Source organism: Anguilla rostrata, chromosome 19, assembly GCF_018555375.3.
Source record: "Anguilla rostrata isolate EN2019 chromosome 19, ASM1855537v3, whole genome shotgun sequence".
Taxonomy (NCBI): domain Eukaryota; kingdom Metazoa; phylum Chordata; class Actinopteri; order Anguilliformes; family Anguillidae; genus Anguilla; species Anguilla rostrata.
In genome coordinates, this window is record NC_057951.1 from 14,083,811 (window position 1) to 14,109,819 (window position 26,009).

Here is a 26,009-nt window from a genome sequence, read left to right on the forward strand (position 1 = left end):
TGCACCCTTTCCCCCCACTGACACGCATTCAAAAATCGCTGGGATTGTGGTTCTGCCGTATTCAAATTCAGCCAAACTTGGGTGAGGAATTGAAATTTAAACTAATGACTCTGGGGGGGGGGGGGGAAGAGAGAGTCTATCTGTTCTGCTGAAATGAGCCATCAGTCCTGTGTAAACTAGGCTGTTTAAAAAAATTAATGTTAGTCTCATAGATGCCTAATATGGATTTTGTAACTCATTAATTCTTGTGAGGATTAATAATTAATTCACTGCAGCTCGTTTCTGGAAGTTAATGAATATTTGCTCGACTTCCTGAAGTCATTTGCATTTTAAGTGTCTTATCTAACAGTGTCTATTACCACTGGTCTATTTCTGTTTTTATTTTTACTCACAGATCAATGCTCCAAACGAGGGCTGTATAATAAAACTCTATGATAGTTAAAACCGCGAGCCAAACAGCTGCTTCATTAAAAGCGTTTAATGCTCTGATTTGCTCCCTCAGCATCCCCTCCAGGGGTAGGGAGAGGGAACCCTTACAGCCTTCCCAGGCCCAGACGGCTCGTTTGTTTGCAGGAACGTTAGCGGTGAGGTCACAGGCTTATCCGCGCCGCGCGGTGCCTGTATCACGGCAACGCGCTGTCCGTATCACGGCAACGTGCGCCGTCCGTTTCTGGGCAGCGGGGCCGGGAGCCGCGGGGGCAGTTAGTCACGGCCGGGGTGTGAGGAGGACGCGTCATCCCCCGCCCTCCTCCCGTGTGACTGCTCTCACTGGGCTGCTCGTCTCGCAACAAGACGAGGAAGCGAGCTGCTTGCTCTGAACACACACCACATACTGAGCAGGTACTGAGCACATGCCAAACACACATCGAACACACACCACATACTTAGCAGGTACTGAGCACATGCCAAACACCCATCGAACACACCACATACTGAGCAGGTACTGAGCACATGCCAAACACCCATCGAACACACACTAAGTGCATACAAACATTCACCAGACGTGCACTGAACAGCCACCAAACGTGCGTCAAATACACACCGAACACATCCACCGATACATCCAGCACACAGGGCCTGTAGCTCTGATTACATCTCTCAAAGATGTTTCTGTGAAGTAATTCCAGTCCTCTCCAAGAGATTTTTGTGGTGTCTAAAGGGTTAAATTTTTAAAACGGGATTATTTGACCCAGCTCTGTCTCCCATACCTGGAACCACAGTCTCTCAATCCAGCGTGAAGTGGCATTGGACACAAGAGCAGCTTTCCTGGAAATGTGATATATCTGAGACAGAATAACAGAGAGAAGTGTTGTTTCCAGTCTTGGCTCTTACCTGAACTGGCTGCATGCTTTGTTTTCCTTGGTGCCTAAACTGGAGGTCCTCAGTAGTACCTATTCTGTGGAAAAAGGGAAAAGTCCCAAAAGCATATTAATACCTAAATTGAAACAAGGATGTTTTTTTTTTTTTCCAAAGAAGAATAAAATTTAAGATCTTGCCTCAATTGAAACAAGGGTCTTTCTCCTGAAAATATGGTATTGCTTAGAAGATACTGCTATTAATGTAATGGTTCCTGTTGCTATTGGACATTTTGAGGCTGAAGTAATCGGTGTGCTCTGCGGTTGTAGGTGTTTCGTGCGAGTGGAGTTTTAATCTGAGGGGCCCTTGGGTGTAAACGCAGCCTGGCGCTCCCTGTGTGATATCGCACCTCTCCTCACAAACACGGCAGTTTTAGTCGCACGCCCCCTGCTGCTCACAGCTCGTAATGGCACCCTAATGTTCGGCCCCGTCGTCGGTCTCACGCCGTCGCCCGGTGAAAATAAACTCCATGCAGACTGAGCACGTGTGAGCTCACTCAAGCCCACGGACAGAACTAAAGAGCTGGGATGTGTGCAAACAGTCCAAACCAAAATGCATATCTGGTTCCACGGTCAGTTGATTTGGAGGTTGTGGCTCAGGCCTGTGGGGTTATAAAAGGCCCAGGAAGTCTATTCAGCCTCTGGTACGTGTAGGCCTGTGTTACTAAAAAATAAAGCCAAAGAAATGGCATTGTTGTACAGCCTGGATGCGTGGGTGAGTGATTTTCACACTGGCGAAAAGCATGAGGTGATCTTTCCTGCTGTCTTCTTGTCACCTTGGTCTCATTAACAACAGAGTTCAGACAGTAACTTGTGAAGCTGCGAGTGTGTGTGTGTGTGTGTGTGTGTGTGTGTGTGGCGTCTAGCTAAACGGAGTAGGGGAAATGAGACTCAATATGACAGCCAGGTCGTCGTGGATACCCTGTCAGCATATTTACTTGCAAGGTGGTTTTTTTTCTGTAAATGATTTGTAGGTTCTTGTGGTCTCATAATAGCCACTATCTTGTATTTATATCTTGATGCAAGCAGGCATGTATTCTAGCTCTGATTGAAAAAGAATGGATCACGATCACGCGGTTCGGAGGTGGTGGGTTCAGTGCAGTCAGCGGGGTGCTCGTCTGGACATCATTCCATTTAACTTGAGCCTTATTTTCAGCTGTGCTTTCATTTGGTGTGAAATGTCCTAACCTGGTGCGCCCCTCTCTGACCCCCCACCCCCAAGCCGTGTGATCAAGACCAACCAGGACCTGCTCCCGGAGACCCCCTGGATCAACATCTTCTACGACGACTTCTGGGGCACGCTGCTGACGCACAGCGGCAGCCACAAGTCGTACCGGCCGCTGTGCACGCTGTCCTTCCGGCTGAACCACGCGCTGGGCGGGCTGGAGCCCTGGGGGTACCACCTGGTCAACGTGAGCCTGCACGCAGCCGTGACCGGGCTGTTCGCCCGCCTGTCCCGCCTGCTCCTGGGGGGCGGGCGCTGGGCGCTGGCCGCCGGGCTGCTCTTCGCCGCGCACCCCGTGCACACCGAGGCGGTGGCGGGCGTGGTGGGGCGGGCCGACCTGGGGGCGGGGCTCTTCTTCCTGCTCTCTCTGCTGTGCTACGCGCGGCACTGCGCCTTCGGGCCTGGCCCCGCCCCCGCCCGCTGCTGGGCGTGGCTCCTGGCCAGCCTGTTGCTGGCTGCCTGCAGCATGCTGTGGAAGGAGCAGGGCGTGACCGTGCTGGGCGTGGCCGCCGCCTACGACCTCTTCATCTGCCACAGGCTCCGCCTCCGACCGCTCATCCACCTGCTGCGCAAGGTGAGTGCTGCTGCCTGCTCCCGCAGAAAGTGTGTGTGTGTGTGTGTTTTGAGTGCGTGGGTGTCTGTGGGCGTGCGTGCGTGCGAGTGAGTGTGTGTGTGTGTGTGTGTGCTGTGTGTGTGTGTGTGTGTGTGTGTGTGTGTGTGTGTGTGCGTGCGTGCGTGCGAGTGAGTGAGTGTGTGTGTGTGTGTGCGTGCGAGTGTGTGTGTGTGTGTGCGTGAGGCTCTGAAGTGCATCAGCCCTCGCTGGCTTTGCTGGGAGTTTCCAGCCCCTTTGGCTGTTGGTCTTCCTGAATCTATTAGAGGATTGTATGGGTGTCTGGGGGCAATATGTCTGTTCCAGGGATGTTTTCTCTCAGCTTCTCCCCTCGTTTCTTCTGTGAAACCTCAAAGGCACCGCGTTTGCTGTGAGAACTGTTTTAATAAACTCTGCTACCCAAACACTGACCTTTTCCACGTCTTCGCCCACCATGTTTGTAGTAAAAACAACAGGGAATTTGGGCCATAATTTGGGTTACAGCAGCAATCTTTTAGCAGAACAGTTTTATGCTCGGTGGCATCGACCAGGCAGAAGTCACAGAACCCTCGTTAAAACTTGTTTACGGTGCGATTAAATGTACCCGAGAGCTTGTGCTGTAACACATTGGTCAGGGGTTGTAACTCAAACGTTGCGAGTTCGATTCCCAAGTGGGGCACAGCCATTTTTACCCATAAACCAAGGAGATTATCCTGAACTGCTTCTGTAAATATCGAGTTGTACGGATAGATTCTCTTTATAAAGAAGTGTTTTTGCTCAATGCCTGAACAGAATGATGCTGATCTGGGGTGCTGTAGTTCCTCATTTATGGAAAAGTTCAGTCTGTTCAGAATTTTCTACAGAGACATTCATGCACTGCAGTGTGATCTGGGGAACATACTGAATATATGCTGAATGTTAATTATGTTATCAGTTATTTTTATGAATTATTGTGAACAATTTCCACGATTTATTTCCGTTTTATTTAAATTTTTTAATTTAATAGTATATTCCATCTCCATAGGGGACACTAAACGCCTGTAATGTGAGAGTAGATGAAAGTGTTTTTATAACTCTTCAGCATTTAATCTCAATCTGTATCAGAATAAATTAAGATGCAGCTTGTTGGTAAGGTACAGCCATGCTAAAAATAAGTATAATCAAAAGCAGATTTAGAATTTAACATTAGTTATAAAAACGGAAATTGGATAAAATAGGAAGTTAAGTCTGTTGCACTGTGGCAAATGAACTTGGGATAACCCCAACCCCCCCGTGTCCATGGTTAACCCTTTCCTTACTTGAACCCCCTTCTTTCTCTTCAGTTTTCTTCGGTTCTTCGGTTTTCCTCAGAAACCCCAGCGCACCCGTGCTAAATCTGCCTGTACCTCCACCCCATATTTCCCTTTGACCGGAAAAGCTGGGAGTATTGGCTCATTAATTATGTGGAAGTTTAATATTTGTGAGGAAGGGGCCCAGTGATGCTGTAATGAGCGTGCCCTGTTCAGTGTGGCTGGGCCCGTCTAACCCCCCCCCCCCCACATGGGTCCAGCATTCCTCCCCCCCCAGTGCCCCTCTGGGGCTCTCCATCCTCTCCCATAAAGATATCCCAGAGTGCCTTTTGGTGACAGTTGTGAGGTTTTAAGTGCATGTGCGTGCGTGTGTGTGCCTGCGTTTGAGGGTGTGTGTGTGGGTGTGGTGTGTGTGTGTGTGTGTGAGTGAGTGTGTGTGTGTGCGCCTGTGTGTGTGCGCGTGTGTTTTAAGTGCTGTGATGATTTGATTCATGATGGAGACGTTTCCTTATGTGACTTATTCTCCTTGTAGAGCCTGTATGAGAGGTACTAAAAAAAGAGGCACTGAAAAATTAACTTTCATTTGGGGACGTGTTACTCGGCTACGGTTCATGTTCTTTTATTTTAAGGAGCCATTCCGTTTACACTCTTATTCACCCCAGACACAAGACCCATTCCTGCACAGCAGTAACTACCGGCATCTGACCTCTGACCTCTGACTTTCAAGATTCCTTTGCCCGGTGACTGCTGAGTGCATCCAGTTCAGGCATAATTACACTGACTGGTGTGGAATAAGAAAAGAATACGATTAAGTGATTTATCCATAGTATTTGTTAGATGGGCACTTTTTTGGTGTCATTGTATGTTTCATGGCATGAAAAATTCAGTTAAACTATCCATGAAATACAGCTGAGGTTAACTCTGTCCATGGTGCTGAAACTCAGGTGAGGTTAACTCTGTCCGTGGTGCTGAAGCTCAGGTGGGTTAGCTTTGTCCATGGGTCTGAAACTCTATTAAGACAGGGTTTAAAGTCTTTCTTAGAGCAGCTGGAAATCTTATGGAGGTTTGTTCTGGAATTTCTGTCTATGGTGATGCATTAAATTGTCTGGTTTGGGATTGTGTTTAATGGACCTTATCAGTGAAACTATTTAAGAGTCTATTTACATTATGCTTATCCTGTAGCAGCATGTGTAATAGCAGAGTTAATCACTGCCTCAAATGAAAAGTGTGGTTAAATCCTTAGCTTGCTTAAAAATGAACTTTTAACAGTGAACTTCATTTAGGATGTTCTTGTGTGTTTGATTTTCAAAGCAGTTTCCAACTAACAGTGGTGATGATGCAGAACAGAGGACAGAGCTGAGAAAATAATAAAAAATGAGTTATTCGTATTCAGATTAATTTGAAATTATGCAAACTAATATGAAAAGTCAGCTCGATTAACCTATTTAGTTTGGACAGGCAGTTAGAAGTACAGTAGTGTGAAACAATCCCAGGACTTAAGGCAACTGTGAGTAACTGCGTAAAGTTAAACTGTTCAGCAAGCACCAGGTTTTTTTTTTTTTTTTTTTCTTGGTTTTGAATCGTTGTTCTGAAGCCTGTCTTGTTTGATTTCCCTCCTGTGGATTTCCACCTAGAGCGTCCGGGAGAATGGAATTCTGCCGACACAAACCGCCACCCTAATTAGTCTGGAAGAATTGTATTCCGCGAACAAAAAAAGAGCTTCTCTAATTGGTCCGCTCGGTCTCCATGGAGATTTTATCCACATGTCCGATTCATAAAGGCTAAAGTGTTTCAGTTCTAAACTGATTTGAACAAAGAGAAAGAAGTACCCTGCAGGCCGCCTGGTAGGATTGTATTAAACCACTTATTTCAGGCTAAAGTGGATTATGGACAAAGCCCGCATTCCTGGGGCCGAAAGCGGCCCCCTGGCGGGGTCCTTAATGAGACGCATGCGTCAGGACGCCGGCCCCGTGCGCCAGGAGCGCTTCAGGAGGAGGCTCTTGTTTGTTTACTTGTGAGATAATGGGATTGGGGCTTCCCGTAATCGGCGGCCCCTGAATGCGCCCTTGTGCGTCGTCTGCGCGTCCGGAGGCCAGTGCGCTGTCGGAGGGCCGCAGAGGCGAGAGTACGCTCCTGACGCAGTCCACGCCAGCAGCGCAGACTCACACATTTAGAGTGCGAGTGCGAGGTCTTCTTTTGGGTGTGTGTGTGTATATGTAGTCGTCTTGTGGAAAGGTCTGTTTTTGTTTTAGTAATTCATTTGAGAGGCGGTAATCCACGGGGGTCTATAAAACACCCGGGCGCAGGTGTGGAGATAAACACCCTGCGGGCGAGGCCGGGTGTGGGACGGGCACTGAGTGCGTTTTGGGCGTGTGCCAGGTGCTCTTATCGCCTGATGTGGTCTCCCTTTCAGCGGGTGGGTGGTCTCCTAACCCTGCCGGGCCCTCAGTCGGCTTGCAGACCCTAAACGCATCTGCACCATACATGCAGCTCCAGATTTCATCCTGATCTTTAACTGCTCCTCATAACTGCAGATTGATAAAGATTTATGTTCTGTAATATGAGACTTTCAGGATAATAAAATATTTTATAAAGGACAGTATTTCATATAGCATCTCGTATTTTACCTTGTTGAGCAGTTTTATTTTATCGCCTGTGTTAACTGCTCTTCTTTCCTGACTGTCTTTGTCACAGCGTGTGATTTATAATAATTGTTTTTTATTAGCATGCTGGACTACTGTCCAATGCTATAAAAATGAATAAAATTAAAATAAAAAAAGTTGAATTCGAAGCCTGGCCTGAGCCTCCATAGTTTCCAGTGGACCCAAATTCTTGAAATGATTTCATTTGAGGCCCATAGCCCTCACCCTCTCAGTAGAGGGGGCTTTTTCTAGGGGTGCTTTATCATGTGCTTTCATAAGATTAGAAAGGGATCGGGAAATCTGAAAATCAAAGTAAAGCTACTGAGGTCTTTAAAAGGGAAATATAAAGCATGTATGCGTGTGGGGTAACAAGCTAACTGAGAGGTCTTTCAAGGAAATTAGCATGTATGCGTGTGGGGTAAAGCTACTGAGGTCCTTTAAAGGGGATAAGCATGTACTGCATGGTGGGTTTAGTACTGAGTCTGTATAAAAGGGAAATATAAAGCATGTATGCGTGTGGGGTAAAGCTACTGAGGTCTTTAAAAGGGAAATATAAAGCATGTATGCATGTGGGGTAAAGCTACTGAGGTCTTTAAAAGGGAAATATAAAGCATGTATGCATGTGGGGTAAAGCTAAGCACCTGGCCTGATACTGAGCAGGTCTCTGTCCCCGGCCTGGGCTGTGTCAGACCCCCCCCCCCTTCCCCCCCGTGCTGGAGCTGTTTTCACCGCACTGCAATACCGCTGTTAATTCCTCCTCTGCCCTGGGTGGGTGGGCAGCCTGGGGAGGGAGCAGCCTGGCGGGGCAGCTGACAGTGGGCTGGCCTGTCTTTAGTCTGAGTCCCTGTGCAGCCTGACTAAATCACTGACACGGGGTATGTTAAAAACCAAATCCAAGTGTAGTCCACACTAATAATTAATCAATGTCACAAGATATAAATCTTTATCAATCTGCAGTTATGTAAACACCTGTATGCTTGTGCATGTGCTTTTTTGTGTTTGGGGGGGGGAGATTTGATTAGAGTGGTATTAAATATGATGAATCATATTACATATGTAGTGTGATTAAGGCTTTTTTGAATTGTGATTAATTGCAGTTTTAATCACCATGTTAATGTGCTGCAGGAATATTTTAATTCCTGTTTTAATTAATAATGAATATTTTAATTACTTGAATTTAAACTTATTAAACCGCTTCTTTGCTGCAGGTTATTACAGTCTGGCTGGCTGGGAAATTGTAGGTTTGCAGGATATCAAAGCTCGATACTTTCTAACAAATATTATATAAAATAATGTATCAAAATCAGTGTTACGTAGAGCAGTCACACCTTGTACTGCTAGTTGTTACCCAGATATAAACGAAACTGAAAAAAATGGTTCCTCCACAAAGAAGAAAAGCTGGGAAAAAAAACAAGTTCTGAAATATGGGCTTTCATTCGAGCAGTGAGTTGGAGTCGTTCCCCTTGACTGTCCAAAAATCTTTCTCCAGTATTCTGGAATGCAGTCATAAGAAAATAGTAATTCCATACCTTGTTTATGTTTCTAGTTTATTCAGAGTGCACACATCCCTTTAGAAATGTGTACTTCTGTTCAGGGTAAATTAATTTAGGGTAACTAATTGGAGTAATGGCTGTGTGCAACATGGATGTTGGGTTTTGTAGTTTGCAGTAGCTGCACTTCAAGTTGCGCTGTAATACTGATTGACTGTTGATGCACCTAACTTGCATCTCAAAGTTTATTAATGTTTTTAAATCTTTTTTAAATCGAACCTTCTGCTGCCTCTCAGCATCCCCCCCCCATCAGCAGAACCTCACTTCCACTCCGAGCAGGAAAATATCAAACTTTACTGGCCGTTTTTAATGACGGATAATAAATGCAGTTCTCAGATCCGTTTCAGAAATACATGTTTTTGTTAACCTTTTTTATGCATCTGAACATTGACCTGTTGGAAAGTAAATGGTTTAAATGTATTCACTGGAGCATTTGAGGTTTTTTTTGTTGTTTTTTTTAATTCCGCTGCCCCTGGTCAACGCGCAGTGCTTTCAGTGAAAAAGATCACCCTTGGCTTTCGTCAGTGAGAAGCATAAAAACTCTGCCCAAGCCGGTGCGTTTGAGCCTGAAGTGAGAAGGTGCTAATGTTGAATAAATGATGTCTAATGTCTGTGCGGGTCTTTTACTCACACGCATGACTCATCTGCGGCTTCTGGCTCCCCGAGCGCTAGGCAACGGGCCTTCATTATTATTTCTGGCCTGTGTGGTTGCTCTCTTTAACGGGCTTGCCAGTTACTGTACTCTATAAAACACTCTGCGGGCCAAGCTGAGCATGAATGAATGAAACTTTGTGTTCTGAGTTGCATTCATAGGGCTTTATGCTTCTTTCCTCTCGTTTTGGCTTCTTCCATCCAAGTTCATCTTCAGGAATGGAAATTTTTAAGAACCTGGTCCAGATTAAACAGTCTTCCTCTGGAAAAAAGAGAATCGCAGACCAGGATGAGCTGAACAGGATGTCTGCATTGTCTTTGTGGCTGTGTGTAATAGTTGTACCTGTGTGCTCGACCTGTGGTCGTCTGCTTTTGCCTTGCAGAGGAAGAACACGAGCTTGGTCCTGCGCGTGAGCTTGCTGGCCACTTGGGGCGCTGTTCTCCTGGCGCTCCGGCTATTCTGGATGGGGAACAAACCGCCCAGCTTCTCCAACTCAGACAACCCAGCGGCGGACTCGCCCAGCCTCCTCACCCGGACGCTCACCTTCCTGTACCTGCCCGCGGCCAACCTGTGGCTGCTCCTGTGCCCCAGCACGCTGAGCTTCGATTGGTCCATGGATGCCCTGCCCCTGCTGAGCTCGCTCTCTGATTGGAGGAACCTGCAGACTCTGGCCTTCTACTCCGGGTTCCTGCTCCTGGTGTGGGCGGGCCTGCGGGACCCGGCCGCGGTGGGCGAGGCCAACGGGAAGGCCCATGTGACCGCCCATGTGACCAACGGGAAGCCCAGCGCCAACGGGCACGCCTGCCACGCCCCCCCGGAGCCGACGGGCGCCCAGAACGGCACGGAGGCCCGCGGGCCGGCGGCGCCGCGGCGACCCTCGCTGCCCGCCACCGGGAACATGGCGGTGTTCTCCCTGAGCCTGCTGTGCATCCCCTTCCTGCCCGCCTCCAACCTCCTGTTCTACGTGGGCTTCGTGATGGCCGAGCGCATCCTGTACATCCCCAGCATGGGCTTCTGCCTGCTGCTGACCGTGGGGCTGCGCTCGCTGTGCCTGCGCCTGCGCGGGCGGGGCCGGGGGCGGGGCCTGCTGCTGCTCGCCACCGCCGCCCTGCTCCTGCTGCACGCCGCCAAGACCCTGCTGCGCAACCAGGACTGGCGCGACGAGGAGCGGCTCTACCGGTCCGGCATCCCCGTCAACCCCGCCAAAGGTAACCCGCCCTGCTGCACGCCCTGTACGCTACGCTACGCCATGCTATGCTAAGCTACGCTACGCTACGCTGCGCTACACCATGCTATGCTACGCTACGCTATGCTACACCATGCTACGCTGCGCTACACCATGCTATGCTACGCTACACCATGCTATGCTATGCTACGCTGCTGGGTTGGTTTAGGTTTGCGTTAGCGTGTTTAGCGGACGCTCTTATCCGCAGCGACTCAGGAGCGCGCGTGTGTGCAGGTTTAAGCCGTTCTTCACTCCTCACAGGAAATAAAGTCTGTGATCCAGCCAGCTCCTGAGAAGCTGTGAGAAAGCACAAAAGAGCAGGTTTCCTCCGCTCACTGCCAGGGGGGGATTGTTAATGCTTTAATGCATTTGTTTTTCATAATGATTCATCTGGGAAGGTCTGTTTTACTCCTGGCTGCCGGTTCTGAAACACTTTACGCAAAGAGAAATTGATTAAATGCAGCACGGGCTCTCTTTAATCTTGGCAAGCTTGTGAGACGTAAGTGGATCCCTTGTCAGTAATAATTATTTTTTTTAAATATGTTTTTGTATTTTTTTCCCCACTGGTGATGTCATTTTTTGGTTGCTAAGCAGGAGCTCTCATCATACCCCCCCCCCCCCCCTTAGTGAGAGTGTGTGTGTGTGTGTGTGTAACGAACGGACACGGAAGATTCAATTCAATGTTATTAGTACAGCGCTTTTTACAGAGAACTGTCACAAAGATGCTTTACAGAGTAACAAGACAAGAAACGCAGCAGGATGGACACACAGCAGTGAGCACCTCCTCTCTGCCAGGGTCGCTGTTTGTTCCGTAATTGTGGTGCTTTTGGCTTTGTAACAGGCAGTGACCGCCCCCCGCCCCCCGCCCCGCGGTGCTCGCTGCTCATCCTCCTTTGTCTTTGATAGAGGGCAAGCGCTGCTCGTTCAGCCGCGGAGCAGAGCTGTGGAATTAGCCGCACGCTAAAGCTCTGGCTGGGCTGGGTAATGGTGCATCAGCGCTGTGTAAATCCATTTGTTTTGGAATATGACTGTCCTATCTTAAATGCAGTCTACTTTATTGACCTTGGGGGGAAATGAATTAAAAGTAATATCTGTGCAGTTTAACGCCCTGTGTGAACATCCCAGTTTGCCTTTCATTGATAGTCATTGCAGTGTGTACCACATGATTGCTCACAGAAAGGACAAGGACATTGGAGTTCATGGAAAAAAAAAAAAAAAAAAAAATAGGGTGTACAATCACCTTATACCTAACAAGTTATACCTGTAGCTCTCTTGCAGGAATGTTGTAAAGCGCTTGTCTCCGAGTTTTGTAATGCACTTGTTGTAAGTCGCTCTGGATAAGAGCGTCTGCTAAGAACCTATAATGTAATGTAATGTAATGGAGGCCATTTTAATCCCATTGTGATTTCCATTTTAAAAGCCGCCTCCTGCAATTTAAGTGCCATACACAGCTGCCACCAGGCATATGGAGACCTGGGAAAATTAAGAGACTGCTCGTCATGCCTCATTCTACTCCTAACATTACTGACTTAGGCTTACTGTGTGAACTGGACTGTGTTCATGGCTATGGATAAGTGTCACACAATGTGTATTGTAGCTTAAGTTTGACCTGTGTTCTGCAGTTGTTCCAATGACCTTTATTGTACATTGCTTTAGATAAAGCATCTGCCAGATAAATGTAATGTAATTGTTTAGCTGCTGGTTAACCTTGGATCACCTGCTTGCAGCTTAAAAGGCAGATGCCCCCATTTCAAGTCCCAGAAAACGCTTAACACAATAAAAATATTTTTCTCCTGTATTCAGTATATTAGGCGATCTTGATATGTCATGTTTATATCAGTTAAGTGCTGACAGTGAGTGTGTGTCTCTCTGCCAGCTTGGGGTAACCTCGGCAACGTGCTGAAGAACCAGGGCAAGGTGCAGGAGGCGGAGCAGGCCTACAGGAACGCCCTGCATTACCGTGGCAACATGGCCGACATGCTGTACAACCTGTGAGTATGCAGTTGTTTTTGAAAGTTTTTATTTCTCTATCCATCTTTTTTGTGGCTTAATGTTAAATTAGATTAGTCTTTGGATGTTGCATGCCTGGTTTGCTTGAAGCCTGTGTTTTCTCCCTGGCTAGAGGTGTAGATTAGCATTCAGGACAAGCGAAAGGCTGTAATCCTGTACTCTGAGCTCCATTGCTTTTGACTGATGGGTCTGTTTTCCAGTTGGTGGCAGGAGTGTTAGTGTGTGGTGTACCCTGGGCTCTGTCCTCAGTCAGCAGTGTGATTTAGAGCCTGAAGCTGCCTTCTCTTCCAGGGGCCTTTTACTCCAGGAAAACAACCAGCTCTCTGAGGCTCTGCGCTACTACAGGCTGGCCATCGGAAGCAGGCCAACTCTGGCATGTGAGTAGCCAGCACCTCCTCCCTCTCCTCCTGCTGCCAGGGGCTAGTGAGTACCCAGCACCTCCTCCCTCTCCTCCTGCTGCCAGGGGCTACCCAGCACCTCCTCCAGATTTCTGGCATCACAGGGGAGCTGTGAGAGTTGCAGCCTTTGGGTGCTTCATCCTGTTAAGGCGCTATCCAGGTCTCATTGCACACCTGCGCCCCCCTCTGGTCAGTTAGGCACCCACAGTCTCCCTGCACAACAAGTGCATGTGAAGAGTCGTCCTCAGACCCCACGCTGCAGAGAGAGATATAGCCATGGTCATAACGAGCCTGCTGCGGAGGAGAGCGCTTACCTGTCCAGATTTCTCTCTGTGGCTCTCCCGTCCGCAGCTGCGTACCTGAACACAGGGATCATCCTGATGAATCAGGGCCACCTGGACGAGGCCAAGCGCACCTTCCTCACCTGCGCCGACATCCCCGACGAGAACCTGAAGGACCCCCACGCCCACAGGAGCTCCGTGACCAGCTGCCTCTACAACCTGGGGAAACTGCTGCACGAGCAGGGCCATCAGGAGGTGGGTAGAGCTGGGCCACCAGGAGGTGGGTAGGGCTGGGCCACCAGGAGGTGGGTAGGGCTGTAGGGCTGGGCCACCAGGAGGTGGGTAGAGCTGGGTCACCAGGAGGTGGGTAGGGCTGGGCCAAGAAACAGGGCACAGGACAGGCAGGCCTCAGAAACAGAGCTACCTTTTGAATATTTTTGCATGCAAGTATACACACACAACTATCCAAATTTCTAGAAAAGAATACCAGATTTCTGAATGTCTGTTAAAGGACTGCTGTCTTAGCAAATGCATTTATTCTTTTTTTTTTTTTTCCCTCCTTTAGTAATTCTCCAGGGATATTGCAGGAACTCCGGGAGTTTCTCCAGGTTCTCATGTCTTCTGTTATTTGCAGGAAGCCCTCTCGGTTTACAAAGACGCAGTGCAGAAAATGCCCAGACAGTTTGCCCCTCAGAGTCTCTACAACATGATGGGTAAGGCTCCTCCTCAGTGAACTTCTCTTTCTTTGTGCTCTTCAGTTTAAGGATGAATTAATTGCATCTCAGCCTGTTGTCTGGTGAACCTTCCAAGCGTTTTGCGTTGTCAGTACACCGTTATCCCAACGGCTTGTCTTTCTAAATATGGATTCAGTTCCACTCCCGTTGGCTGGAAGTGCCAAACTGCAGATATGGCAGTAAAAGTACAGGTGTACAGTATATCAAATGTGAACTGGCGGTTTCTGGGAGTGAGCTTTACTTACACCCAGTATTTTTGAAAGCTGCTGTGTTTTTGTAAGTTATTAAGACTAGGATATACTGCCAGGATGTGTTTTTATGAAAGAACTTTTAACCCTGGGTGCCTGACTGCTGATGGAAAGCCTGCATTGAGCCCCGAGAGTGGAGCTTTCTATGCAGCTGTTGATCAGCTTTTTGGCTCTGAATTATCATTATTATTATTATTAAGATGAAGAAGAATAAACAGAAAATACAAATCTTACTCCCTCCCCTATAATCCTATTCTGTCTTGGAGTTTTGTGGTGGTTAATGCAAAACTCTGGTAAAAATGGCCACTTTAAATAAAAACTGATTAATTCGGTGAGCTAAATGCAAGGTGACAGCCAGTCCTGAATTAAGTCAGAGCATTTAGTTGAAGTGCTTGAGTTCAGTGAAAGAGACTGGGCATGATGGTGGCATATGGACCTGTCAGTGTTCTTGGCTTTGGGCCGGGTAAGGTTCTGGCCGGGGGCATGTCTGGGTTTCTCTGTCGTTTCTGGGTCACAGGTTCACCTGCGCTGTGTTCTGCGTGGGAATGCCAGCCCACCAGCTAGCCGCCGCTCAACTCTGGATCTGACCGCAGATTTATAAAATTGTCAGACATTTCCTGACTTTACAGAAACGGGGTACACGCTGCCATAGAGAGTTATGATATTGGCTGGTTTCTAGTTTCAGTTTAATCTGGCCAGCGATCTTATCATAACACCTGCGCGATATCTGTGGAATTATCTTTTTCTCGGAAAATGCGCTTTTCAACCTCCACTGGGTTATTGGCGGATTTGATACTGATCCCCTATTGGTCTTCACAGACTGTGTGCATTTCTGACCTTTGGGGTCAGCTCCTCAGAGGTCCGGTGCTTTGGCCTGATTTTTGAGGTTGGCGGCCAGTGTTCGTATCCGATGGGAACCTGTCCGTAGTGAAATTGGAGACCCTTTGGTAAATCGGGGTTAAAATAAATAATGAACTGCTCACAGGTCTGAGTGAAAGCTGGACTCGCGTGCCACGGTCCTTTGTTGTTTTTTCGCTAATTCAGTTACTGCGCTGAAAAAACTTTGTTCTGTGGGCATTTCACCCGCATGAGAGGGTGTTTTCGCAGCTGGGCAGGAATAATAAACAGGGGCCAGGCGTCAGGTGACGCCGGTCACTCCAGCCTCCACTCTGATTGGTCCGGTCATCCGCAGCACGCCATTACATCAGCTGTGCTGCCACCCGGGGCCTCTAGATTTCTCTTATGCCCCAGAGGAGTTTGGGTAATGTAGTGTCTGCAACATCTGTCCCCCTGACTTGTGTGCATGCACCGAAGAGTCACAGTGTTCCTGCCTCTCACTCCCAGCTCAGCTCAACCCCAGGGACTGCCTCTGCATTCTTAAAAGGTTTTACTGCATCGAGGGGGGGGAGAAGCCCCCGAATCCTTTTCAGAGCAAGCGGGGGGACATCAGTCATCAGGCTCTGGCTGCACTTTGATTTTTTAAAATTTATTTTACGCTGTGTTGGAGGTCTGGGTGCTTTGGTTCCCGTGTACCACGGCTGGACCCGTTCCCTGTAACAGCGTATATTTTCTGCTCTTCATAACGACCACTTTCACTGTGGACTACGTTCATGGGGCTCTCTATTCCCCAGTGTGTCGTGACTGTGCTTGAGAACACGAGCTACAGTGCTGAAGACTCCTTCCCATTGGTGCACAGCATGATCTGAACACTGTCCTGGAAGCTGCTGTTTGTGGAAGAAAGTTAAGATTGTTAAGCACGCCCTAGAGACGCATCTCCCCCCTGTTCCCTCTGGTTACAGACTGGGCTCTGGTGATGAGTAACCACTTTTGACAACTGGCCTATAGGGATAGTGGGGATGTGTGTGCTTCCATAACCTTTGACCTTTAACCCCCTCCCCCAGGAGAGGCCTACATGAGGCTGAGTAAGCTGGATGACGCTGAGCACTGGTATCGAGAGTCCCTGAGAGCCAAGCCCGACCACATCCCCGCTCACCTGACCTACGGGAAACTGCTGGCCATCCGGGTGAGTCCGACCCCCATACCCTTCCCCCCCGCCCCCATGGCTGTCTCCACTGAGGTTCCACTTCTATGACACAGCGAGGCAGTCATATGTCTGCAGTTGATATGCGCAGACATTTTGCTTTAATGGAGGCCATGATGGACTGCCCATCGCAGGTGGAAAGTGCTCCCATATGGGCCCATTAAAGCAGTCTGATGCAGGCGGGGATGTGGAGGGTCAGCCCAGTTTAAGAGCTGCTTTTGTGATCAGACTCAGGGCTCCGTATTGCCTGCATTCCTGCGATCATTAGCCCTTTAAATGCTCTCCCTGCTCTCTCTGTTTCAGACACAGTAATGGCACTCATGTGCGCTGAGGCTGAAATTACTACGTTGTCATTTCAGATCAGTCATTAAAAATGTGCTTGTCTATCCCTGAACCTCATGAAAAATGTAATAATAAAAGAGGGAAAGAAAATGGAGCCCTAACTCCTGGGATGAATGTTCGCAGGTTTGTTTGGGTGTTGCACAGACCGGTCTGTCTCCTGATGTTGGTGACTGAGCTGAATCATATGCTGTCTTTGTCACAGAGTACAGGGACTGAGGAACGTTAGCGCTGTGTGTCTGGTGAGGCACAGCAGGCACTGGTTTAGTCCTGTGCGGCGGTGTCTTAGGAAATTGCGCAGTCCTTCTGATTGATAGGGTCGCTCCATTCTGCTGCTGGTTAAGTGCATCAGTACAAATCTCAGTCTCAGTTTGCATTTTCATTATCCTTTTCTGCATGCTGAAATTGAACTTTTTTTTTTTTTTCAAATTGCTCATGTTTTGAGGGGCATCTTCTGATGGGTGGGGGTGGGGGGGGACCAGGTAGATGGAGGTATGCGTGTGCATGTGAGTGTGTGTGTGCATGTTTGCATGTGTGCGTGTATGTGTCTCTCTAGTATGTCGGAGTGGGTAAAGCCCCTGGTGAACAATGGTGACAGACAGCCTCTGGAACAGCTCAGATAGACGCACGGCGTCTGGAACGGCTCAAAGACAGACCTGCAAGCTTTAATCTTCCCCTCACTTCCTGTTCCTGCTTCCTCTCATTTCCCACCTCCCACTCTGTTCTCTTCCTGTCTCTTCCCTGGGCAGGCAGGGCTTTGCAATGAGAATACTCAGCACACCTCCTCCTTTTCCTTTACTTCTGTTACTGCTGTTTTTCAGGTTTCATTTGACAGCAGGCCCAGCATGTGAGTTGGTTTAGCGACATGTTGCTAATTCGGCACTCTAATGCAGCAACTTCATTTGCGTCAGCAGTTAAGAACAAAAAGCAAGAGGAGCAAGTAGAAATCTAGTGTTTGAAATAGAACTCAAGTCTGTTATAGATCTGCCTGCTTATGTAATCTATCTCCTCTCTGTGTCCATATCCATCTGTGTCTCTCTGTCTGAATGTGTATTTTGGCTGGTTCCTGTTCTGTTCCTGCCCCGTGGTGCTGCAGGGGCTTTGTATGACAGCAGATGTGTTTGCAGCTGACTTGGGTTACGCTTAATGAGAAACAACACACGGGATCGTCCCCCCTCCCAGACCTCATATCCTGTCCCTGCCCCCCCCCCCCCCCCCACTGCTCCCCCAAAACCTGCAATCCCCAAACGCAGCTGGCTTTCAAATATTACCCGTTTACTTTCATTCTCACTGCTGTACCAGAAGTCCTGAAGGGGGAGAGACAGAAAGGGCAGGAGGACGAGTCTTCCCATGAATCACTCTGGGAACTCGCCTTCATGAGGGCGTGACGGTCGTGACCTTGCTGTGACCTCACATTGACCTTGCTATGACCTTGCTATGCTGCTGTCATATGCACTCTAGCACACTGAAGTGAGCAAAGCCAAACGCACCAGCGCTTAAGAATGTCTAAGAACTGTCAACTGAGGGTTTAAAAAAGCGAAACGATCCTCTGTGCTCTTCAGGGGCAGAAGGCAGAGGCTGAGCGGTACTTCCTGAAGGCGATAGAGCTGGACCCCAGGAAAGGAAACTGCTACATGCACTACGGTGGGTACTGTGTTCTGTTCTTTATTCTGTGTGTCGCTCTTCTCCACCACCGCTCCATCCCTTCTCTTCTCCACCACCGCTCCATCCCTTCTCTCCTCCACCACCGCTCCATCCCTTCCCTTCTCATCGGTCGGCCGGCTCCAGGAGGGCGTTTTGCACACCGCACGTTTAGATTCCCTCGCGCAGAAATGATCTGGTCATGCCATTTATTTTCTAACCCGTGGGAGGCTGTTTAATGCACGCAGTGGGCACAGGCATCACTGCGGTGGACATTGTTTTTAAATAATGAAAGTGCTGTTCTCTCCGTCCTGGGAGGGCATGCTGCCAATCCATCTTTAGTTAAGAAAAAAGCCCAGACACGCGCATATTGATTTTTTTTTTTGGCACTGGAAACAGAGAGCCTGCAGAGTCAGTGAATGAATCTTATTTATCAGGTCACTTCATGACACTTTATTTTCCCCAGAACACTGTTTGCAGTTCTGCCAGGCCAGTGAGCTGCTAGCCCCAGACTGGCTCTCTGCTAAATGGACAGAAATGCGATGAGACTCTTTCTGGATGCTTAGTGCCGTTACTGTGAACGATCGTGTGCGCACAGCGGCATGGTCATTAGTTCATAAATTCTTGGATAGCATTAGAAAAATATCCTGTGGATTTGGTTCCCTGGAAATTCCATTGTTGCGTTGTGAGTTCATTCATCTTTATGATGTTAATGGGAAATAAGCCTCCCCAGCCCCACCTTCCATCCCGTTGTAGATTATAGTTCTGCCAAAGCAATTATTTCCCTAAAGATGCCAGTAACAGTAGCAACAATATAACTACATTACAGATAGTCACACCATTTTAAAGGTCTGTAATGATTTTATGAAGCAAAGTTAATATATCATTGAGGACAATTCTATTTTGCAGTAATAGCATGTTAGAGTGGTCTGCTTGTCACGGTCTCTCTGGCTATGTACTGGAGAGCGAGGCCTTTTTGTCCCTCTGTCTGTCCCTCTTTCTCCCTGCCTCCCTCTGTCTCCCTCTCTCTCCCTCTCCCTCTCTTTCTCCCTGCCTCCCTCTGTTTGTCTCCCTCTCTCTCCCTCATTATGGTCTGTTGTGTTATTTTGGGTGTGTTGGGTCAGGGGTCTGGCAGGTGATTGGGGCCTGTCCGGTGTGAGGGTGTCCCCTCTCTCTCTCTGTCTCTGAGCAGTTTGTTGGGTCTTGGCTCGCTCTGACCGATCCGCCTTGTCCTTCCCCTGTTCCGTGTCCTCTCTGGACTGCCTCCAGGGCGTTATCGCTGGTGTTCGCTGGCTGACACAGCCCCCCCATCCCAGAATGCACCTCCCGCAGCCCCTTGTGACCCATCGAAACCTCTTCACACGAGAGCACGCGGCCTGGCGGAAATGGCGGGAATCAGAAAATTCACACGGGCGTGTAATGGGCGCAGATAAGCGGCTCTTCCTGCCATTGTTCCAGCGGCTGGTGGATAAGTGCAGGGAGCGCGTGCCATGTGGACCGTCAGCCTCCAGGGGGCGCACCATTGGTGGACACGCTTGTGCTTCACATTGTGACCTTTAAAGCAGGGCTCCCGCCATCGAGGTCATCAACCCTTGATATGAGAGTGAATTCTGAAGTGCTCCAGGTCTGATGTCGTGTCCCCCTCTCTCTCTCTCCCTCTCTCTCTCAGGGCAGTTTCTGCTGGAGGAGTCTCGGCTGGTGGAGGCGGCAGCGATGGCAGAGAGAGCTGCAGAGCTGGAGAACGGCGAGTTCGACGTCGTCTTCAGCGCTGCTCACATGCTCAGGTACGGGTGTGTGTGTTGTGTGCGAGAGCGTGCGTGCGTGCTGTAGTGTGTGTGTGTGGTGTCTGGGGGGCTCAGTCCAGTAAAGAGCAGTGGGATTTCTGGCTGCAGTGCTGTAGTGCTCAGTGGTAGTTCTGTTGATGTGATTTATGGCCCCATCTCCCGCAGCCCAGTTCTTACAATCTATTCATCTTATCCCACCCCCCCCCCCACACACACACACACACACACACTGCTCCCACTCTCCGGCTGGCTCTGGAGTTCTCTGTGGGACAGGGGGTACAGCCAAACTGGCGGTGGGGTATCAGGGGGATTGGGGCACTCTTGAGGGGCACCCAGTCCTTAGTGCCCTGACCGGTGTTCTCACTACCCACAATTCCCCTGGAAGCCTTTTCTTTAGACAGGAGCTGCTCGTCTACCTTTCCAGCTTTTCTCTTTTTTACATTTTTATTCAAACCCTTTTTTAGCTGATTGAGGATGGTGCTAATTGAGCCTTCAGCGTTGGCCCATTTAAATGACCATGATCTTTAAATAATATTCAGGATGCTCGGCCTCCTTACCGTTTAATATCATAAATCCTGTGATTTGATGCTGGCCTTGATCCCGTTCTTGGCATCGCCACAGATTAAATGTGCTTTCACTGCAGAGACACAGATTAAATAAAGTGTCAGTTAGTGCATTAAGATTAAGCGCTCTGCAGTTACCAAAAACAAGTGCAGCTCCAGCACATTTAGCCACTCAAACGACACTTAAACACTTAACCTTACTGGCTGAGATCGCTCCGGAACATCTCTGCTCTTGACTTTTGGCGGTGTTGCGTATTGGCTGGGGAACTGGGCTTGGAGCCCGGGGGTTGCAGGTTCACTTCCCCAGTGGGGCATAGCCGTCGTTCCCCCGTGAGCGGGGTGCTTTAGCTGAGCAGCACTTCGGTGAATATCCAGCTGTGCGAATGGATGTGTGAGGAATGTGCGGTGTGTCACTCTGGAAAAAGAATGTCTGCTGAATCCCTGAGGCGTGCATGCTCCCCAAATGTAAAAACTGGACCTCAGGGGTGCATCCAATATGTGACAGAGGAAAGTTGTAAAAGTTCCCAGTCCTGGTTCATATTGCAGCATCATGTTCCAGTGCGTGTGCACTTCGTCCTCGACTCCTGTCAAATTTAAAGGTATTTACAGAAAGACAAATGGTGCCCTCAGCACAACGTGGCTGTAAGATCTTTCTCTAAGTGGTTAGGCATGTTTTCACTGCACCCATCAGCTACATTCTGTGTGGCACAAATGTATGACCCCACAAGGTTTTAAAAAATAAAAAAAGCAATATGCTTTTTACAGTCCTCGCATATGGAATAGATTTGTGTTTTGAAGTGAATTTGTACGATAGCATCTGAATATTTTTAGTCTGTCATCTTATAAAGATCTTCCCAGTACTTACTGAATGCTTACTGTCCAGCTGTAAGGACTTATCTTCAGCAGAAAAAGCGGATTTAAAATAACACAATAGCGGAGGTCTAAATTCAGATGTCGTAAGATTCACCCAATTGCAGTCTGCCACACCACATCGAAGGTGAAAAAAATATATAAGGATGGGAAATTGTAAAACAAAGGGCCAGAGAAAATAAAATAAAGTAAAATTTAATGTAAGCATTCAAAATCAATTCCTATCTGTCATTCCCTGTAGATAATTCATCTTCATATTCATAATTCATAACTCACAATAACCCGTTCATGAGCTCTGTAATCACAAGTAAAGCGAGAGTTGACTGGTGAAACCTGGTTCTTTCTTTCTGCTGCTTCTCATATTGAAATGATCTCCTATGGTAACGTCATGGGGCTGATGTGCCTGGAAGAACGACTCCTTCCCTAAACTCTGTGACCGTGAAATCAGCGTGTAGTCCACCGAGCCAGGGCCCCGGGCGTAATCAGATAAACCCATCCGTATGAACGTGATATCATTTGTGCTTTTCTCTCTGCTGTGCACCACATTGGGGTACAGTATGACATATTGGTCTATAAATATAGCATTCTGTGACATTTATGAGTATCATGTCATAGTCTTACATATGGATGGATTAAGTAGCATGTGTGTGTAAATGTGAGTTCAGCTGTGGAGTTTACTGCGTGCGCAGTGTAAGAACCTGCTGTCCTTCCCCTAAAAGAACAGCAGGAGTATTTGGACAGATGCAGAAGTCTGACCACGGGCCAAAAGGAAGGGATGTTTTCTCTGACAACACCAAAAATCCTTTCAGTGTCTTTCACGTTGCTGTGGTTGGGGTCGAAGGTCGCGACCTTGGAAACATGAAGACGGGCGGCACCCGTGGTCGGGGTGCAAATCCGGAATATGTCCTCTGGGATAGCTCTTTGATCTTATCGCTCCTTTGTCTTTTGTTACTTGGTAACAGTTTCCTAGTAATTTTCCCCTCCAAAGCAACCCAAAACCTTTCTGAGGCCTTGTACTGATATGTAAAACACTGGTAACAGAGAAACGCTTAAAGATTGCACTGAAAGGATGGCTATCAAATATCCTAAAGGTTCTGAATAATGTGTTTATGTACTGTTATGTCCCAAAAGCCAACCCAAGTTCTAATAACCAGGGACTACAATGGACACAGTAACACAACAAAATGTTACAAACCAAACAAGGAGTCGAAATCTACATGCAATAACACAAAATAAGTCTATAAGGCTATTCTTTATCTAAAAGAAAGCAGTTTTAAAACCTCAGTACTGGGGCAAAGCAAAAGGAGTGGGTCTTCCAGCATATGTTCTTCCTACTCTGGCCTGCCTAACTAAAAATGTGTTAAAACAAGAAAGATACAAAACTGCCTGATCACCTGTAACCTACAACAGAAAAGTACCAACAGAAAACAAAACACAGTAGCTGCATAGTGTAAAACAGAAGGAAGCAAAGGGAGTCTTAAAGAAATCTAAAAGCCAAAAAATCTAAAGAAAGCCATCCCAAGCTGAAGTGTCTTCAGACCTTATCCACTGGACTGTCAGTGGGATACAGGTGCGCATCATCAGGCAATCAAGCCCTAATCAGCGCCACCTGCAGGACTGAGACGGACTGCACAGACTCCACAGAGCAAGGGAACGTAACATACAGTATGTCTGTACTTCTGCCTGAATTTTTGCTATCTGTCTAAGCCCTGGTTAAACTGTGGCTCCTGCTCCTGAATTTTAAACATGTACGATGTCTTCAGCAGGCGCTGCGTCGTGTGTATTTTTCATTTTGATATGAGTGTAATGTGTGTGTTTGGTTTTTGTTGTTTTTGCTGTGCAGGCAGGCCAGTCTGAACGAAGCCGCTGAGAAGTACTACGGAATGGCGGCCGGGCTCAGGCCAGACGTGAGTGACGCCCTGGGGTCATTAGTACTGGTGCTGTGCTTCTCCATCCACTCCACACCACTGCTGTGCTTCTCCATCCACTCCACACCACTGCTGTGCTTCTCCATCCTGCTTTACCATGTTTTATCCTGCTTTACCCTGCTTTACTCTGTTTTACCCTGTGTGTGTGTGTGTGTGTGTGCGTGCGTGCATGTGGTCCAGTATCCGGCAGCTCTGATGAACCTGGGGGCCATCCTCCACCTCAACGGCAAACTCAGGGAGGCGGAGTCTAATTACCTGCGAGCCCTGCGGCTCAAACCGCACGACGTCATCACCCAGTCCAACCTGCGCAAGCTGTGGAACATCATGGAGAAGCAGGGCCTGAAGACCGCCGGCCCGTAACCCCCCCAGGGGGGTGGGGGGTCGGATGCCCTCCGTAAACGCAGCCGGAGCCGGGCGGGGACACAGCGGGGGCCCTACAACCGGACGCTGGGCTGGGGGGGCCGCTGGGAGGCCCCTGGACACTGCTGATTGGCCGAATCTGAGGTTCTCCCGGGGCTGTGGAAAGAGTGGGGCGGGGGGTGGGGGATACTGTGCAGGAGGAGGAGGTGAGGCCCTCTGCAGCAGCGGAAGTGTTACCGTCTCTGTGACATCTGCTCGCGGGTTGTGGCGGTGTCCATGGTGACGGGAGGGGGGTTACTGGTCACCCGTCTAAGCGCGGTGGGAAGCTACGCTACGCTAACGGGACGTGAGTCCTGCAGTGTTTTTAGAGCAGGACCCCAGAGCCGTCTCTGGTGCTCTGAGTTACACACGCCGTCCTTCATCTCCTGGATATTTCACACAGACGCTGAGTGACTGTGAGGGGGCTTCCTGTGAAGCGTGTGTGTGTGTGTGTGTGTGTGTGTGTGTGTGTGAACAGCCAATCAGTCTGGTGAGTACAATAGCAGTCAAAGCACCCCTGTGTGACGGTTCTCTGAACAGGGCAGTGTGGAGCCACCACTAACACCTTACATACTCTATGTGCTCTACTCTAAAAGTGTACATTACATTTTTTTTTTAATTCTGTTTCTAGGAATAAAAATAAGAGAGTGGTAAGATACCACCTCTTAAGCTGTCCAAGGACAGGCTGTATGTTTATACTGAATGAGACATTTTGCCAAAAGGTATTTTATTTATTTTAATTTTTAGGTCAGTTTGAGGGAAAAGTTAAGTGACACTTAACATAATAATTTAAATTAAACTCTTTAATGTGCCGCCACTTGGTCTGACCACTAAATGTGGTGCAAAATTCAGAAAGCATGGCAGAGATATCGTAGGTCATATTTTAGAAATATGGTTGCTGACTTATCCGTTAGTTTCAGTCATGCACTTTAAGCACAGTGACCGTAGCATCAGAGCTCTGACCGACTGTAGTCATCTTTCCGCTTTGTCTACACAGACTGTACACTCCGCTAACCTTCTGACACAGTAGCTGCTCATTCGTTGGGGAGTTTAAATGCATGGCGCTCTTGCGTTCCGTTTCCGTGTGTCTGTGTGTCTGTGTGTTGTGTCTCTGTCTCTGTGTCTGTGTGTCTCTGTGTCTCTGTGTCTGTGTGTGTGTGTGTGTGTGTGTGTGTGTGTGTGTGTGTGTGTGTTGTGAGAGAATTCAGCTCTTTGCCGTTGCCAGATGGGCAGATTCAGAACATGTGGAATAAATAAGGACCCGTTTTCATTCCAGTATTTAGTGTCTTTGGGGATACTTAAAGAATTTCTGCAGCTCTCATTCTAATTTTAGGATGTAAGTGATTTCTATTGTTTTTATTTCTGCAGACTCTAACGTTTCTCTAGCATGACATTCATAACGTTTGGCCATAACACAGTAATGCTCGATACAGTACTTGCTACTACTTTCCAGCTAAATTAGGAGGGATCTGAGAGGAATCTCTAATGCTGTTTCGTGAAGGTTCAGTATATCCTTTTGCCAGTTTTTCCATGTCATTTTCCGTTTATTAAACTTGTGTACTCTTATCTAGCACATCTGACTACACTGTGTCCTGTAGTCGTGTTTAATTTGAAGTATGCCCCAGTCATACCCTGTCCACTAAATACACCACCTGACTCTGCCTCATTTTTTTAAAAATCAGTAGCTGTCTACTCCAGGAATCAAACACTGTCTCCCCCCCCCCCCCAAAAATGACCAATATCTATGGTAATAATTCAAAAAAACATAAATACACACACTTCTTGTGGAAAAACTTTAATACAATAAAGTAAGCTAGATGTTAGGGGATGTCTCTGCTCAGGGATTCTAGGTAGAGTGTTTCAGAACTCTGCCAGTGGAGCACAAAGAGTGTTTAACAAAGTAAATGTTTTATTTTTTATTGTTGCATTTGTATAAATTATCAAGATTTGTACCATTTTTGTAAAATAAAACTGAATAATTATGGGACTCTTGCTGTTGCTTTTTCCCCCCACATAGTGAAATGATAGTCATTCTTTTAGGTTTATGACTGGTTTGTTTTTATGCATTTCATTTTATTGTATGTATTGAAGATTTGGTATTTTGACCAGTTTTCTACTTTTTAGGTGAAGCAGGTGCAGGTAATGTCAGTCTCTTATTTGGCTCTTAGTTAAAATTCTTTGAAAATTTACAATGCGAGGGACCATGAATCATTTAAAATGGTACTGCTCTCCTCCCTGATCTGTTC

The 26,009-nt window shown here is 47.9% G+C and overlaps 1 protein-coding gene across 3 annotated transcripts in view; it reads left to right on the top strand.

Moving 5' to 3' along the window:
* The window catches only part of LOC135245552 (protein O-mannosyl-transferase TMTC2-like), a 45,006-nt gene extending 19,256 nt beyond the window's left edge, over positions 1 to 25,750 (top strand). For 2 of the 3 annotated variants that reach the window (XM_064318659.1, XM_064318660.1), the window contains exons 2-12: positions 2,578 to 3,154; positions 9,685 to 10,510; positions 12,404 to 12,518; positions 12,829 to 12,914; positions 13,287 to 13,471; positions 13,851 to 13,929; positions 16,100 to 16,221; positions 18,141 to 18,222; positions 19,889 to 20,003; positions 23,280 to 23,343; positions 23,545 to 25,750. In XM_064318659.1, the coding sequence (XP_064174729.1) occupies positions 2,578 to 3,154; positions 9,685 to 10,510; positions 12,404 to 12,518; positions 12,829 to 12,914; positions 13,287 to 13,471; positions 13,851 to 13,929; positions 16,100 to 16,221; positions 18,141 to 18,222; positions 19,889 to 20,003; positions 23,280 to 23,343; positions 23,545 to 23,724 (2,431 nt within the window). In that variant the 3' untranslated portion in view covers positions 23,725 to 25,750. The remainder of the gene's footprint in view (positions 1 to 2,577; positions 3,155 to 9,684; positions 10,511 to 12,403; positions 12,519 to 12,828; positions 12,915 to 13,286; positions 13,472 to 13,850; positions 13,930 to 16,099; positions 16,222 to 18,140; positions 18,223 to 19,888; positions 20,004 to 23,279; positions 23,344 to 23,544) is intronic. The other variant, XM_064318661.1, reaches the window with a different exon arrangement.
* The last annotated feature ends 259 nt before the right edge of the window (positions 25,751 to 26,009 follow it).